Genomic DNA, 14,954 nt, shown 5'->3' with positions numbered 1-14,954 from the left:
TTTTAATAGTAAGCTCATGCAATTTAATCTTCAGAGTTAAATTCTCTTTTGCTGTTGAATTTTTATAGCTTTACCACTATAAATTAAAATGTTTTACCCCAACTATGCAATGATTTAAAGCTTAGAGGTTAATGATTTTGCCAGTTTCCAACCAAAATTATTTTGAAATGTAGAAAATGACAATTTCAGAATCCAGTAGGGGCCCTATTTTGGATGTTTTCTGAAACAGGAAGGCATTTTTCCTATGACTCAAGTAATAATGACAGAGTTTTTTTCACATATGGTATTATTAAAATTGATGACTGTGGTCACAATAATACAAATGAACTGCATCCTTCAAATTACCTCCTTCACTTACCTCTTGCTCCCATGTCCTCGTTTGATAGAATCAAATGCTCATGAAGTTTAATGTGACCTTGGAGGTCATCAGGTAAAATCATTTATTTTACATTATAGTATACTTGACAACATATCAGAAATATGGTTATCTTCCATATGTGTGGAAAATGGGGGTGAGGTGATGTCTACTATTACTCATCAGCTTTAGGATATTATTATGGCTAATGTGAGCCCAATCTATATATATCAATCTCCAAATGTTTTTCTGATTCTTTAAGGCCCAATATTTCTGGTTACATCAATCATCAGGAATACCGGAACTGATTAACTCTATATTCTTCCAGAGGTCTTCCTCTGGGCATACAGTTTGATATTATGCTATTTAAAAAATCTCAAGCAAAAATCAGTGCAATGATCTATTACTAATCAGAAAATATATTTTATCCAATATTGGTTGGTTATACCTCTACTAACGTTCATTAAAGTCAGGTGGATTTTTAGGCACTACTCATAATTTAAACTTCATTGAGACCAAGATCAAGTCAAATATTCCATTATTTTACTTCAAAAGGTTATATGTGGGATGAGTTGGTGATAATTCGGGATGACTAACACCTGTTTAGCACCTAATTCACAGAAATAAAATTTTAATTATAATTCATATTAACCTTTACAAAAATATGGAAATGTGGGCATAGTAGAATTAAAATATAAAATATAACATTATGTCTTGACACCATTTTCAGACTATTGGGGGTAATTTTATTAAGTAAACACTGTATAAATTAAATATATTAGAAAAATGTTCCATCTGGAAATATTAACACTAAGTTCAAAAGGAAATGGGGAAAACAATATATAACTAAAATGATTGATAAAAACCATATAATACATTCGTTGTTTTCTCACCCACATTTCAAGTAACATGCATTTCATAACCTGATAGGACCCTGAATGCAGTTTGATGGATGTGGCGATATCCATGAATGACATGTCTGAGCAGCTACCCTTGAGCATGTTGACACAATCACTTGGTTATATTTAAAGCTAATCATTATTCTTTTTCCCCCTCACAATTAAAAATAGTTCTGTATTTAAAAACTTGCTTAAATTTACTTTAATGTTGTAGTAAATTCGAGTGGAGGAGAGAAAAGTCATTGTATCTGATGCCAATTCAAAATAAACATGAATTTATAAAATATTCCTGAGAGCAAATGACAAACTTTGTTCTTTGATAATAGATTGCCTGTTATGTGTATTGGTCAAAAATAATTAATATTATAAGGTAGTTTCTGTCTTATGCCCTTATGAAATTGGTAATTATAGATTGCACAAATTTTAGCCTTTAAAATTAACTATGGGCCAGAGAGAAAAAAATAGCAAAAACTTGGTTGAAAACATTTTAAATATTATTTCTGAATATTGCTTATATGCATTCAGCAATATAACATATTCCATGCATTTAGTGGCAAAAATTAATCTGTAGTCACACAAATGTATGATTCATAGAATCAGTCTAAGGACTATATAAGTTACCGTATATTTTAAAGATTGACATGAAATCAGAAATAAATTTATAATCATTTAGATACCAAGTTTTTTTCATTTAAAAATGATTTAAGGGTACTTATTTTGTTTTGGCTAGGCTTTCTTTTTAGTAGACAATTTAACATTTTACACAATTATTTTATCTAGGGTGAATTATAAATCTTACCAGTAACTACACTTTTTTGTTGTTGTTTGTTTTTTTGAGACAGAGTCTTGCTCTGTCACCCAGGCTGGAGTGCAGTGGCGCGATCTAGGCTCACTGCAAGCTCCGCCTCCCGGGTTCACGCCATTCTCCTGCCTCAGCATCCCCAGCAGCTGGGACTACAGCTGCACACTGCCACGCCTGGCTAATTTTTTTTTTTTTTTTTTTTTTGTATTTTTAGTAGAGATGCGGTTTCACTGTTAGCTAGGATGGTCTTGATCTCCTAACCTCGTGATCCGCCCACCTCGGCCTCCCAAAGTGCTGGGATTACAGGCGTGAGCCACCACGCCTGGCCACCAGTAACTACACTTTTAAAGGCTACACTTTCAAAAGCTAAAGTGCAAAAATGCTTTAAGACAGATTTGTTAGCATTTTCTTATAAAAAAAAATAAATCCTTGATAGCCGTTAGAGATGGGGGAAATATGGAGAGATCGTTGTGAAGATAAAGAATAAAAAATAAATAAGCTGTTCCATTCTATTACACTATGTCAAATATTTTCTAACATTAATAAAGAAAAGATGTGATGCATTTTCCTTCATAAAAAATATATTTGTTTAATAAACACACATCCTAAATAGATATGTCATTCTTGTAACATGAAAGCCACATAATAAAATCAATATAATCTGTAAATACATGCATGCCTCATTGTATTGCTCTTCACTTTATTGCACTTTGCAGATTTGTTTTTTACAAATTGAAGGTTTCTGGTAATCCTGCATCCAGCAAGTCTATCAGCACCATTTCTCCAACAGCATGTGCTTACTTTGTGACTGTGAGTCACATTTTAATAATTCTCACAATATTTCAAATATTTCATTATTATTTTATGTGGTATGGTGATCTATGATGAGTGAAGTGTCCTTGGATGTTACTATTATAATTATTTTGGGGCAACATGAACCATGCCATATACGATGGCAAACTTAATTGATAAATTTTGTTTATGTTCCAGCTGCTCGAGCAATTATCTGTCCCTGGTCTCTCTACCTATCCTCAGGCTTCCTTGTACCCTGAGATAAAACACTACTGAAATTATGCCAACGAATAATCCTACAATGGCCTCTAAGTGCTCAAGTGAAAGGAAGAGTTGCATGTCTCTCACTTTGTATCAAAATATAAAAATGAATAAGCTTAGTGAGGAAGGCATGTAGAAAGCCAAGATAGGCCAAAAGCGAGGCTTCTTGTGCCAAATAATTAGCCCAGCTGTAAATGCAAAGTAAAAGTTATTGAAGGAAATTAAAAGTGCTACTCCAGTGAATACACAAATGATAAGAAAGCACGATAGCCTTATTGCTGATATGGAGAAAGTTTTAGTAGTCTGGATAGAAGATCAAACCTGTTACAACATTCCCTTAATCCAACATCTAATCTAGAAAAAGGCACACTAACTCCTTTCCAATGCATGAAGGCTGAGGGAGGTGAGGAAACTACAGCAGAAAAGTTGGAATGCAGCAGAGGTTGGCTCATGAGGTTTAAGGAAAGAAGTCATCTCTGTAATGTAAAAATACAAAGCCAAGCAGTGAATGTTGATATAGAAGCTGCAGCAAGTTATTCAGAAGATCTAGCTAAGGTCATTGATGAAGGGGCTACACTATAGAACAGACTTTCAATGTAAAAAATCAGCCTTTTATTAGAAGATGTCATCTAGGATTTTCATAGCTAGAGAAAAGAAGTGAATGCCTAGGTTAAAAGCTTCAAAGGATAGGCTGACTCATCAGGAGCGAATATAGCTGGTGTCTTGACATTGAAACCAGCACTCCTTTTCCATTCTAAAAATCCTAGGATCTTTAAGAATTATGCCAAATCTACTGCACCTGTGCTCTATCAGTAAACAGAAATGCCTGGATGACAGTGCGTCTGTCTACAGCATGGTTTATTGAATATTTTTAAGCGCACTGTTGAGATCTACTGCTCAGGAAAAAAAATTCCTTTCAAAATATTACTGCTCACTGATAATGCACCTGGTCACCAAGGAGCTCTGACAATGATGTACAAGGAGATTAATGTTGTTTTCATGCTTGCTAACACAGCATCCAGACTGCAGCCCATGGATCAAAGAGTCACTTTGAGTTTCAAGTCCTATTATTTAAGAAATAAATTTCATAAGGCTCTAGTTGCCACAGATTATGATTCCTCTGATGGGTCTGGGCAAAGTAAATTAAAAACCTTCTGGAAAGGAGTCACCATTCTAGATGCCATGAAGAACATTCATGATTCATGGAAGGAGGTCAAAATATCAAATATTAAAAGGAGTTTGGAGGAAGTTGATTTTTGACTCTCGTGGATGAGTTTGAGGGCTTCCAGACTTCAGTGGAGGGAGTAATTGCCAATGTGGTAGAAACAGCAAGAGAACTAGAATTTGAAGTGAAGCCCGAAGATGTGATTGAGCTGCTACAATCTTGCAAAACTAACATGAAAGGATGAGAAGCTGCTTCTTAGGGATAATCAAAGGAAGTGGTTTATTAAGACAGAACTTACTCCAGGTGAAGATGCTGTGAACATTGTTGAAATGACAACAGAGGATTTAGAATATTCCATAGGGTTAATTAATACATTAGCATCAAGGTTTGAGAGAGGCTTGACTTCAAGTTTGAAACAATTTCCTCTGTGGGTAAAACAGTATCAATCAAATAGCCTCAAATGCTACAGAGAAATCTTTCATGAAAAAGGAGTTAATGTTACAAAGTTTACTGTTGTTTTATTTTAAGAAATTTCCACAGCCCCCACCACAAATCTTCAGCCACTACTACCTGGCTCAGTCAGGAGCCACCAATATCAAGGCAAGACCCTCTACCAGCAAAAAGACTATGACTAGCTACGACTATTGCTAGCATTTTTTAACAATAAAGTGTTTTTGATTAAGGTATGTAGATTTTGCAGAAAAGTCTCCTCTGTTCTTTAATTGTTTCTTCAGTCAAGGCAGAAATACTTAGGAAAGAAAGGTAGTTATTTTAAGTATAGGCCTGATATGGCCTTAAAAACATACAAAAAAATCAATGAAATTTTCACACACTAGGCTATTTTCTCAATTGTTCTCTTTTTTATTGTTTTTGAACAGAGTTGTTATGAGCAAAAGAAAAATGTTACATCTAAGTTGTTCATAACTAAAGTGTTCATTTAATGAATAAACCTAATTTAATATGATTTGCACCCCAGTTCATAATCCAGTTGGATATACAACAACAATAAAATGAGGTTTATGTAGGATGAAATATCTTACCATTCCTGCTCTCCGGGCGATCACAGTGTGAAAATGTCCATCTGACACCTTCTTCATGGTGGTGAGTTTATATGTACCACTGCCTAAATTATAAGAGAATCTTAGTCTTTCTTCGGCAATTTCAAGGGCCAAAAACTCAGCCCGGTCGCCTGTCTGGTTGTCATAGTTGTAAAGCAATAAGGCATGACTTTTAATAGTGGCAAATTTGACATAAATATAGTTGTTATTGGGGTCCAAGCTTGGAAATTCCATGTATGACAACTCCTCAAATCCATAACTATTCAACTCGCAGTGTTTTCCAAAGACACCTGTTGGAGGGAAAATTGACAAACTGGCATAAAATTTCAGGGAAATTTTATTATATATTTTGATTAAAATATTTTTGAATTATAAAATGAGTTATGTTTTAACAACTTTCTTGTTACTTACCAAAAAATTTCATCTAAACTAAAATTGAAATAGAGTTAATGATCTTTATGAATGATCTTTAAAATATGGCAGAAATGATTAATTGATGTAATTATTTTTCATTGTCTGATTAGGGAACATATCTAAGTATGCTCTGTTTCTAAAAATTAAAGGTTTAGTGGAATGCACTGTGTCTGAAGAGATTTCTTTCCCAGAAACGTTTCAAAATCTGTTGATTTTTATTTTTATAATTTTTTTTTTTTTATTTTTGGGGGTCAGAGTTTTGCTCTTGTTGCCCAGACTAGAGTGCCTGCTCACTGCAACTTCTGCCTCCTGGGTTCAAGCGATTCTCCTGCCTCAGCCTCCCGAGAAGCTAGGATTATAGGTGCCCAGAACCACACCTGGCTAATTTTGTATTTTTAGTAGAGATGAGATTTCACCTTGTTGGTCAGGCTGGTCTTGAACTCCTGACCTCAGGTGATCCGCCCGCCTCAGCCTCCCAAATTGCTGGGATCACAGGCATGGGCCACCACACCCGGCCTAAATTTGTGGACCTTTTAGAAGTTTTATTATGCTACAATTTTCAGCCAACATACTTCCTTCATAATATATAGTTCTTAAAAACTATTTCAACTCAATTGAAGATGGTAAATGCATTTGTTTTGATTTTTTAAAAATCAGTACCTATATTCATGTTATTTTCAAGGCCACAAAATCAGGCAAGTGAAATCATTGGTTTAGGAAAGGAAATAACTATCTTTAAGTTTTTATCTCTTTCTTGTTTTATACCCTCTGTGGGTATGATTTATAGCAGGCTACTTTAAAATAGCTGTCTTTTTTTTTTTTTTGAAAGTCAGCATTCCGACTTGTTTGTGCTGGTTCTTTTTCAAACTTGAAAAATGAGTTTTATTGATGTTACAATGCTATGCCAAAATTCTTTTCCCACAAATATTAGTAGACTGTGGCAAATGATTGGAAAATTAACCCACGCCAATACCTCATGATTCTTATTAACTTGCAAAGGCTTCATTTCTTAATTTTGGCTTTTTATGTCCTGTAAATGCATAAAATTTAGAGTGAGGGAATTGTTCAGCTAGAAGGAACCAATGCCATTATTTTATAGAGTACTTAAAACTTGCCTAAGGTCACAGAACCAAGAGAAACAGCCAAAATTTGAGGCCAGATCTATTGATTGTCTAGTTGTTTTGACTACCACATTTTATATCAGAACACTTTAAAAATTAAAGCAGCCTAGAAGCTGCCATAAAAGTTTGTGTTATTTATCTTTCCCTTTTCTGTCCAGGCTGAAATAATATTTATTATGAATGAGTAGAAATTATACATAATTTTGACCAGGCATGGTGGCTCATGCCTGTAATCCCAGCACTTTGGGAGGCCGAGGTGGGCGGATCACGAGGTCAGATCAAGACCATCCTGGCTAACACGGGTGAAACACCGTCACTATTAAAAATACAAAGCAAAATTAGCCAGCCGTGGTGGCTGGCGCCTGCAGTCCCAGCTACTCGGGAGGCTGAGGCAGGAGAATGGTGTGAACCTGGGAGGCGGAGCTTGCAGTGAGCCGAGATCATTCCACTGCACTCCAGCCTGGGTGACAGAGCGAGACTCCATCTCAAAAAAAAAAAAGAAATTATACATGATTTTTAATTTTTAATCTTTAACTGAAGTTGAAGGCAAAGGAATTATAGAAATGATATTTATTGATATATATGATATGTCATATATGAGATATATAGATAATATATTTTATACATAGTATAATCTTGTACATTATATATTTATTATATCTATCCTGTAGAAGTTGCATTTGTATTTTATACATTTCTGTGGCATCTATATTTAATATTTATAATTTCTATATATTAATTAATATATAAATATGTTATCAATGCAGAAAGAGTAAGTGAAGTTAAAGGAAAAAGAAAGCATATAAATGAAATAAAAATACTAGTGAAAAAATTTGTATTATGTGTTCACTTAGGTCTCTTCTGAATAAACTTTAATAAATCTATAACAATGTGCTGAATATTCAAATGTAAATATATGTAGAAAGTACATAGATACTTACATTTTAATTCAAATTGATAGTGTGTTTTCAAACATGAAAATATTTCTTTATGGAATTTGAGAACAAAAATCATTTTTGTTTTTAATTCTATCTCTTTAGTTTCAAATTACATAGTAGTGTTTCAGTGACCTTTGTTTTCTTTTCTAAGTGCTGACAATGTCTAAGTTTAGATAATGATTTTTTGTCTTTGCCACTGGAAGGAATAGGGGGAGAAATTTGCACTGCCGGCTATGTGTGATTTGTGACTATTTTAATTTACATTGTGCTATTCCTCTTTCCCTGGAGATCTCTAGCAGAGCGACAAGAAGGTATATTTGGCCCCCCAAATAGCTCCACTTAATAGGCGACTCCAGTTGTACCACTACAGTGCAGCAGCAACTTGTTTTTATTGTGTATCAATTTTCTTAAATCCTCAAATTTGCAACTGTAATGTAAAGGAATCCCTAAAAATATGAACGTTTTCGGTTCAGTCACTTGAAAATCATTTCCAGTGTACACTCTAACCCCCTTATCTTTTATATCAAAATGTTAAGTTAAACCATGAAACTTGACTATGGTTATATGTGGAAAGCAGCACCATTTAAAATTATGAGACACCATTGAAAGAAAGAAAAAGTTTTTGGAGATCTAAAGTTGTGGTTATTTTGACCTTGATAAACCTTTCATTACTTCCCGGGCATTGTTAGTGAGAATGTCAAAGAAATTTTATAAAAAGGGGTGTTGTGAATGTCAGACTGGACTGAAAATAAAAATTTTTGTTCTAGTCGCTACATTGTCTTGGGGTAGTTTTGTTTCAACTTCATTTTTTGACTTTGGGCAAATCATTCAATTTCTGGGCCTCAAAACCATTGGTAAAATACATTCCCCCAAATTAGGTATTTTTCTGTTCTGTTTGTCCTTATCATTCTATTGATGTTGTGCTTAATAAAATCAGATAGTCAAGAAATTGTTTGGAAATTAAAAATACCTAGTAAATTATACAGGATATTAGGAACTGCATATGTCCTTCAAATTCTACTATCTACTATAGGTTGAGCTTTTCTTTTCAGGTCCATATAGCACAGTTATATGCCCAAAGGAAGACTAGAAAAATATCCTTGCTCTTTCTTGCTTACGAAAAGAGACAGAGTCATCTGGAGATGGATTCTACGTTGTGGTGTAAAGTAGCCTTTAAAAAAATGGAATAATCACAAACTTAAGAAACAAACCAAGCTAATACAAATGCTTCCTCTGGTTTTTGGCTGGCACAGTAATGGGTAACAGTTGGATAAGACCTGGATGGAATCTTTTAGTTCATTCCACTAGGGTGAATAAATATGTATGTTTACACAAAAGTTCTTTTTAACAATTTTTCTTACTCAAAAGAACAGATAAGTTTGAAATTTTATTAGTCAGGTAGTATCAGCTACAAAAAGCCTATTATGAAAACTTCATGTATAGTTACTAAGTCCTTCTAATAAAAGTGGCTGAATCAATGTGAAGAACAAAATTAAAAACTAATGTAAAAAACAAAAATAAAAAACAAAACAACATTCACAAAAGTGAAACAAACAAAAAACCTTACTTTGACTACTCTTAAAGATTTGAAATAGACAGTGATGTCAAAGAGTGCTTAAAGATTTTTTTTTTTTTTTTTAGTTCATAAGTTCTCAGCTAAAAAGAAGACATCCATAAATCTTTGAGGGGAAATGTCCTACAGAAACAACATTAATTCGATTATCTTGAGTTGACTCTTTTCCTAGTAATGATCAATGCAATGCATTCAATGGGATTTCCATAACTTTTACAAATGTTAAACATTTAATATTTTATTGTAATAAAACTTTCCATGTAAAACAATAGTTTCTTTGTCATGCTCATAATAAAATAAAATTACTAAATTGTGTGCAAAAATGAACTTATATTTTATATCAACAAATAAGTTTTACTCACCAAATGGACAATGACAATAATAAGAATCCACACCACTTTGGCAGGAACCACCATTAAAGCAGGGGTTGCATTCACAGTAATTGACTGAAGATTCACACATTTTCCCTAAAATATATCAAATTCATTTTTTTAAAATCTCATACATAAATATATTAACACCATTACAGCATTACCATATGTAAAAATCTTTCCTAAGGCATATCATGGAGAAAAGAAATATAAAAACATTTTACTTGACATAGGAAATTAGAATAATATCTTAGAATTTAAAATCTTGTTTAGTTGACCTATTGTAAAATGTGCATTATATTTAAGAAATAATTTACATAATCATCTTGGAAGAAAATACTATTTGCAGAGAAATGACATGATAAACATATTTAAATACTTTCACTGAATTTATTTTCTTCATCAATGTCCCTTCATTTTTTATATTTTATAGATGGAGAGTTGAAACTTACACTATTCTTTACACTGCAGAGATTTTCTTGACTTAGGTATTTCAAAGATAAAAATTTAGCCTATTTATCAAACTACACTCCTTCTACTACCAAGAAATATCACTTAAATTGCATATATCTGTTGTAAAGCAGAATAATAAAACACATCATATTTTAAAATGCTTTTGAAAAATTATTCTTGACTACAGATTATGTATACTTTGTCTTTTGTCTGAAGTGATAATACCTAAGCAGCATAGTTTTTCAGTTTATAAAGACTTTTCTCATACATGATCTTGTTAAATTGAATCTACTAATATTGACTGAGTGCTTATTATGGGCCAGAGATGATAATGGAGGGGGATATGGCAGTGAAGAAAGCAAACAAGTGTTTTCAGACTGTGGTTCCATTTCAGTAGGGAGTATTAATCCATACAAAAGAAATATTTACATTTCAAAAGTGAAGAATAAAAGCCCCTTGGTAGTTAACATATTGTCTGTGAAACTGTAAAACTATGACACAGACCAATTCAGGGCTTCTGCTCCCATATCCAGGTTTCAGAAAACTATGGTAATTGATCATGTGGTGTATACAAGTTGGGGTATAAGTCCCACTTGTTTTTGTTATGTTACTTGTTTTTACCTAAACCTAAACATATTCTAATACCACTATAACTTTAAAGTATTGTAATTATTTACTACATTCGTTAGGATCTAATTTTCAAATTTCATAATGCAGTGAGATGTTACAGAATTCTTAGTTAATTTCTTTTCATTGAGAGTAGGATTGTAAGTACTATAGCATTTGTTTCTGGAAGCTAGTCTCTACTTCCCAGCCCAATTTCACTAATGCATTTATTAGACGGCTCAGGAAATGATATGCATGCTATATGCACAACTAGACCTACTGCTGAGCACAGATAATTCATTTCATCATACTAACTTTGCTTAAAACACAGTCAAAATTTTGTTTAACTTGGTTCTGCTTTTGTGGCTTGATTATGGAGCCACACTTATTCTGGTCTGAAATTATAAGTGTGAGTCAGATCTCATGATGCTAACTAAGCCCATTTCTGTACATCATAGAATCATAAACATAACATTTTTTCCCTTATAAATAAATTGGGAACCTCCTTATGAGGCAAAACACTGAGCTAACAATTTCAGAATACCTTTCTATTGTTAAGGCAACGACATGAAAATAAACAAGTTACAAATGTATGGGCACAGAAATCAGGTTTTAAGTATTGTAGCGGTGTACTACATTTGAGAAACAGGCAGGCAAACTTTAAATAGTGTTGAATTTCTCACCAGAGAGTAGCTGTTTCATAGAACTCTTTCCTATTTTGTTTTTCAACTGATTATGTGACGGCCATTTTCGTGATGTAGATTTTTTTTTTTTTTTCTCACAGCACAGTGTTCCCCAGTTGCAAATACATAAGAACTATTGGCAATATTTTTGATTAGTTGTCATCAAGAAAGTAATATTCTACTCTTTCCATTTTGTTTTCACTGTAAAAGCATACATAATTTTCACTTGTGCTTTTTGACCAGGTACAGCTTTACTTTCTTTTATTCCTTTCTTTATCCAAAAAATTATTTTAGAGTTGTGTTAAAAGTAACATGTATAAAATACATAGATTTATATATGTATTTATAAATGTGTTCAATATACCCTTCTTATCATGAAAACATGTTAGTGGCTTACAAAATTGCCACCTTCACTTCTTAAAGACTGGAAATGAGGAACAAATAAGATGTAACAAATTTAGAGGGTACTGCCATGTATACTTACTCAAATACTTGGACATATGTGCTCTCTGAGAAAAATGTATGAGTATAAATCTCAAGTCATTGTTCCTATAAAGCTACTGTATCTTTTTTGAATTTCATTTATAAATACTACCTTTATAAATCTTGATTTAAATAGCAACAAATGAAATTTATGTGTTGTTCTTTTTGTGTATAATTTATATGAATCAATTATCTTATTTACACTGTATAAAATATTTTAACATAGACATCTGAGTTTAATTTAAATATAAAATACAGGCTATTGCAGTTACTCCAGAGTGAGGAGAGGAAATATATCCTAACATAAATAAGACTTATTCATTTATTAAAACAAACACTGATTACAAAGTGGTAGGAGATACTACAAACCAATAAAATACTAGTTTTGAGAATGAATTCCTATAAAACTTAAATTCTCAATAGAATCTTATTCTTCAAGTATACACAAATATAAATAGAATTTGTTAAGAAAAAACAAATTCAATCTTGCATTCATTATTTCGGTTTAAAAATAAAGTTGTTTCCTTTTTACTTTTTCTTAGTGGATAATTACATACAATTAATAATGGCTATTCCTCAAGAGCTAAAAGCAGAACTACCATTTGATCCAGCAATCCCATTACTGGGTATATACCCAGAGGAATATAAATCATTCTACCATAAAGACACATACAAATGAACGTGCAATGCATCACTATTCACAATAGCAAAGACAAGGAATTAACCTAAATGCTGATAAATGACAGATTGATAAAGAAAATATGGTACATACACACCATGGAATACTATGCAGCCATAAAAAAGAACAAGATCGTATCTTTTGTGGGAGCATGGATGGAGCTAGAGGCTATTATCCTCATCAAACTGACATAGGAACAGAAAACCAAATACCACCTGTTCTCACTTGTAAATGGGAGCTAAATGATGAAAACACATGGACACAGCGAAGGAAATAACAGACACTGGGGTCTACTTAAGGGTTGAGGGTGAGAGAAGGGAGAGGAACAGAAAAGATAACTATTTGGTATTGGGCTTAATTCCTGGGTGATGAAATAATCGGTACAACGAACCCTGTGACATGAGTTTAGCTATGTACCAAACCTTCACATGTACCCAGAACCTAAAATATAAGTTAAAAAAAAAATGAATAAAATGGCTTTGTTAGTGCTTACATAAAGGAATTTGTTGTTGAGTTTGGAAAAAGTAGTCTTATTTGTTGGTGGTAGAGCATGTAAATTATTTACTATTTAAAAATTTAGTTTGAGTTCTCCATTTAAAGAGTAAAAATTTTTTACAATTCATGAACTCAGAGGTTGCCATACTAGATACTTAAATTCAAAGACATAGTAGGAAAACATGTTTACATTTAAATTATTATTTAAAATACCTGTGTCTTTTGTGTGAGAGAAGGATGCCATAATTTTACTTAGAATCAAAAGAAAGCTTCTAAATGCATATTTCTCAAGTTTGGAAAGTTTATGCTGTTTTACCCAATTAGAAATCAACAAAATTCTGAATTGTTTTGTGCAAGTCTATCTACTTAAATTGTAGTGTTAATGGCATAATGAGTAACAGAGAATGCAGTAGTTTAAATTACTCTAACATGCTCTTGGTACAATAATCTGATGTGTTGAAGCACTGTGAAACAAAATCTTGGATCATTAACTTAATTAATGCTGCAAGTCAATTAACAATACTTGCCAAACGCCTTCAGGCTTGGAAGTATGCTGATAGGACTTGCACAAAGACAGGCATTTATGCCTCTTGAACTCAAGAGGCCTCCTTCTATTAAGATATGTTTACTGCCATAGCAGCTGTTTAGAAGAATAAATTGATCTCATTGCTTTGACATCCATCAATTAATTGTGTTGCCATACACTATTTATCATAACTAGAAGGAGATGTGCTTGAAGAAGTGTAAATTCTTAGCACATGGAAAGTGGGAATAGTTTAAGGTGAAAATAAATGCACAATAGGAATCTATGGTATCCACAGACTTTCCTAAACTTACAAGAGAAATTTTGTGTCTATTTTCATGTTCAGGGCAGAAGATGTGATGATGTGTTGAACATAAACTGAATCTATTTTAATCACCTATGGTCTTTTCAACAAGAATGTATATTCAAGTCTCACTTGTCCAATAGCACATTTTAATGTTGGATTATGTGAAATAGAGCTAAATTTATTCTCAATTGTTAAATTGGACCACCCGATGAAGATATGATAATTTTTGATACCCTGTGATTCATGTAGCCTTCAATTGAATATCTTAGATTATATATACATATTAGACTACCATAAATATTATTTTTAAATCGCCTGTATTTCTACACAGAGGAGACGGAAGAATATGTGCGACTCTAAAAGTCCATTTTAGGTCTAAAATGATTATGTTAATAATAAAGAAATTCTATAATAAATATATGCTCTTTATTCTAGACATTTATAAATTTTCCAAATTATTTTAGCAAAAAGTAGCTGTCTTTTGCACAGTATGCAAATGTTTTCCATTATTGTTAAGGAGCTATGAAGATAGTCTATCTAAGTATCCTGTTCAATAGCCTTATGGTTTTTTTACATTGAAACAAAAGCAAAAATACCATGTTTTAATAAGGACTGTCAGTAAGAAAAGCAACAACCAAAAAAAGTTTTTACCTTTGTATTGTAAAACAAGCACAAATACAACCTCAATGAGACTACAAATGATTACATGATTACACACATAAGCTTATAAATATATGCTTATTTTCTATAGAAATAAGAAGCATTTAAGCTACTTCTTAGAAGCATAACTTATTGATGCTTGTATAAATTAATGTATCACCTAACATAAAGTGCCTAATTCTGCTTTCAGGAATCAAATCAAATCAAAATAATTGCACTCTTTGTTCTCTCTTACATGAGCCACTCTTCTTTATCTCAAAGAAAATTTAATTTCATATATTTACTAAATTTCTTTTGTATTCTATGGTTTTCCGGT

General features: G+C 32.6%; 1 protein-coding gene across 5 annotated transcripts in view; it reads right to left on the bottom strand.

Moving 5' to 3' along the window:
* FAT4 (FAT atypical cadherin 4) overlaps positions 1–14,954 on the bottom strand; it is a 187,569-nt gene that overhangs the window by 18,872 nt on the left and 153,743 nt on the right. For 4 of the 5 annotated variants that reach the window (XM_045392852.3, XM_005555880.5, XM_015450808.4 and 1 more), the window contains 2 exons: positions 9,741–9,845; positions 5,315–5,622 (listed from right to left, as the gene is read on the bottom strand). In XM_045392852.3, coding sequence (XP_045248787.2) covers positions 5,315–5,622; positions 9,741–9,845 — 413 coding nt within the window. Of the gene's footprint in view, positions 1–5,314; positions 5,623–9,740; positions 9,846–14,954 lie in introns of those variants that run through there. The other variant, XM_074040988.1, reaches the window with a different exon arrangement.

This window comes from Macaca fascicularis, chromosome 5, assembly GCF_037993035.2.
Source record: "Macaca fascicularis isolate 582-1 chromosome 5, T2T-MFA8v1.1".
In the NCBI taxonomy this organism is placed as follows: Eukaryota; Metazoa; Chordata; class Mammalia; order Primates; family Cercopithecidae; genus Macaca; species Macaca fascicularis.
This window is presented reverse-complemented; position numbering and strand designations above follow the sequence as displayed.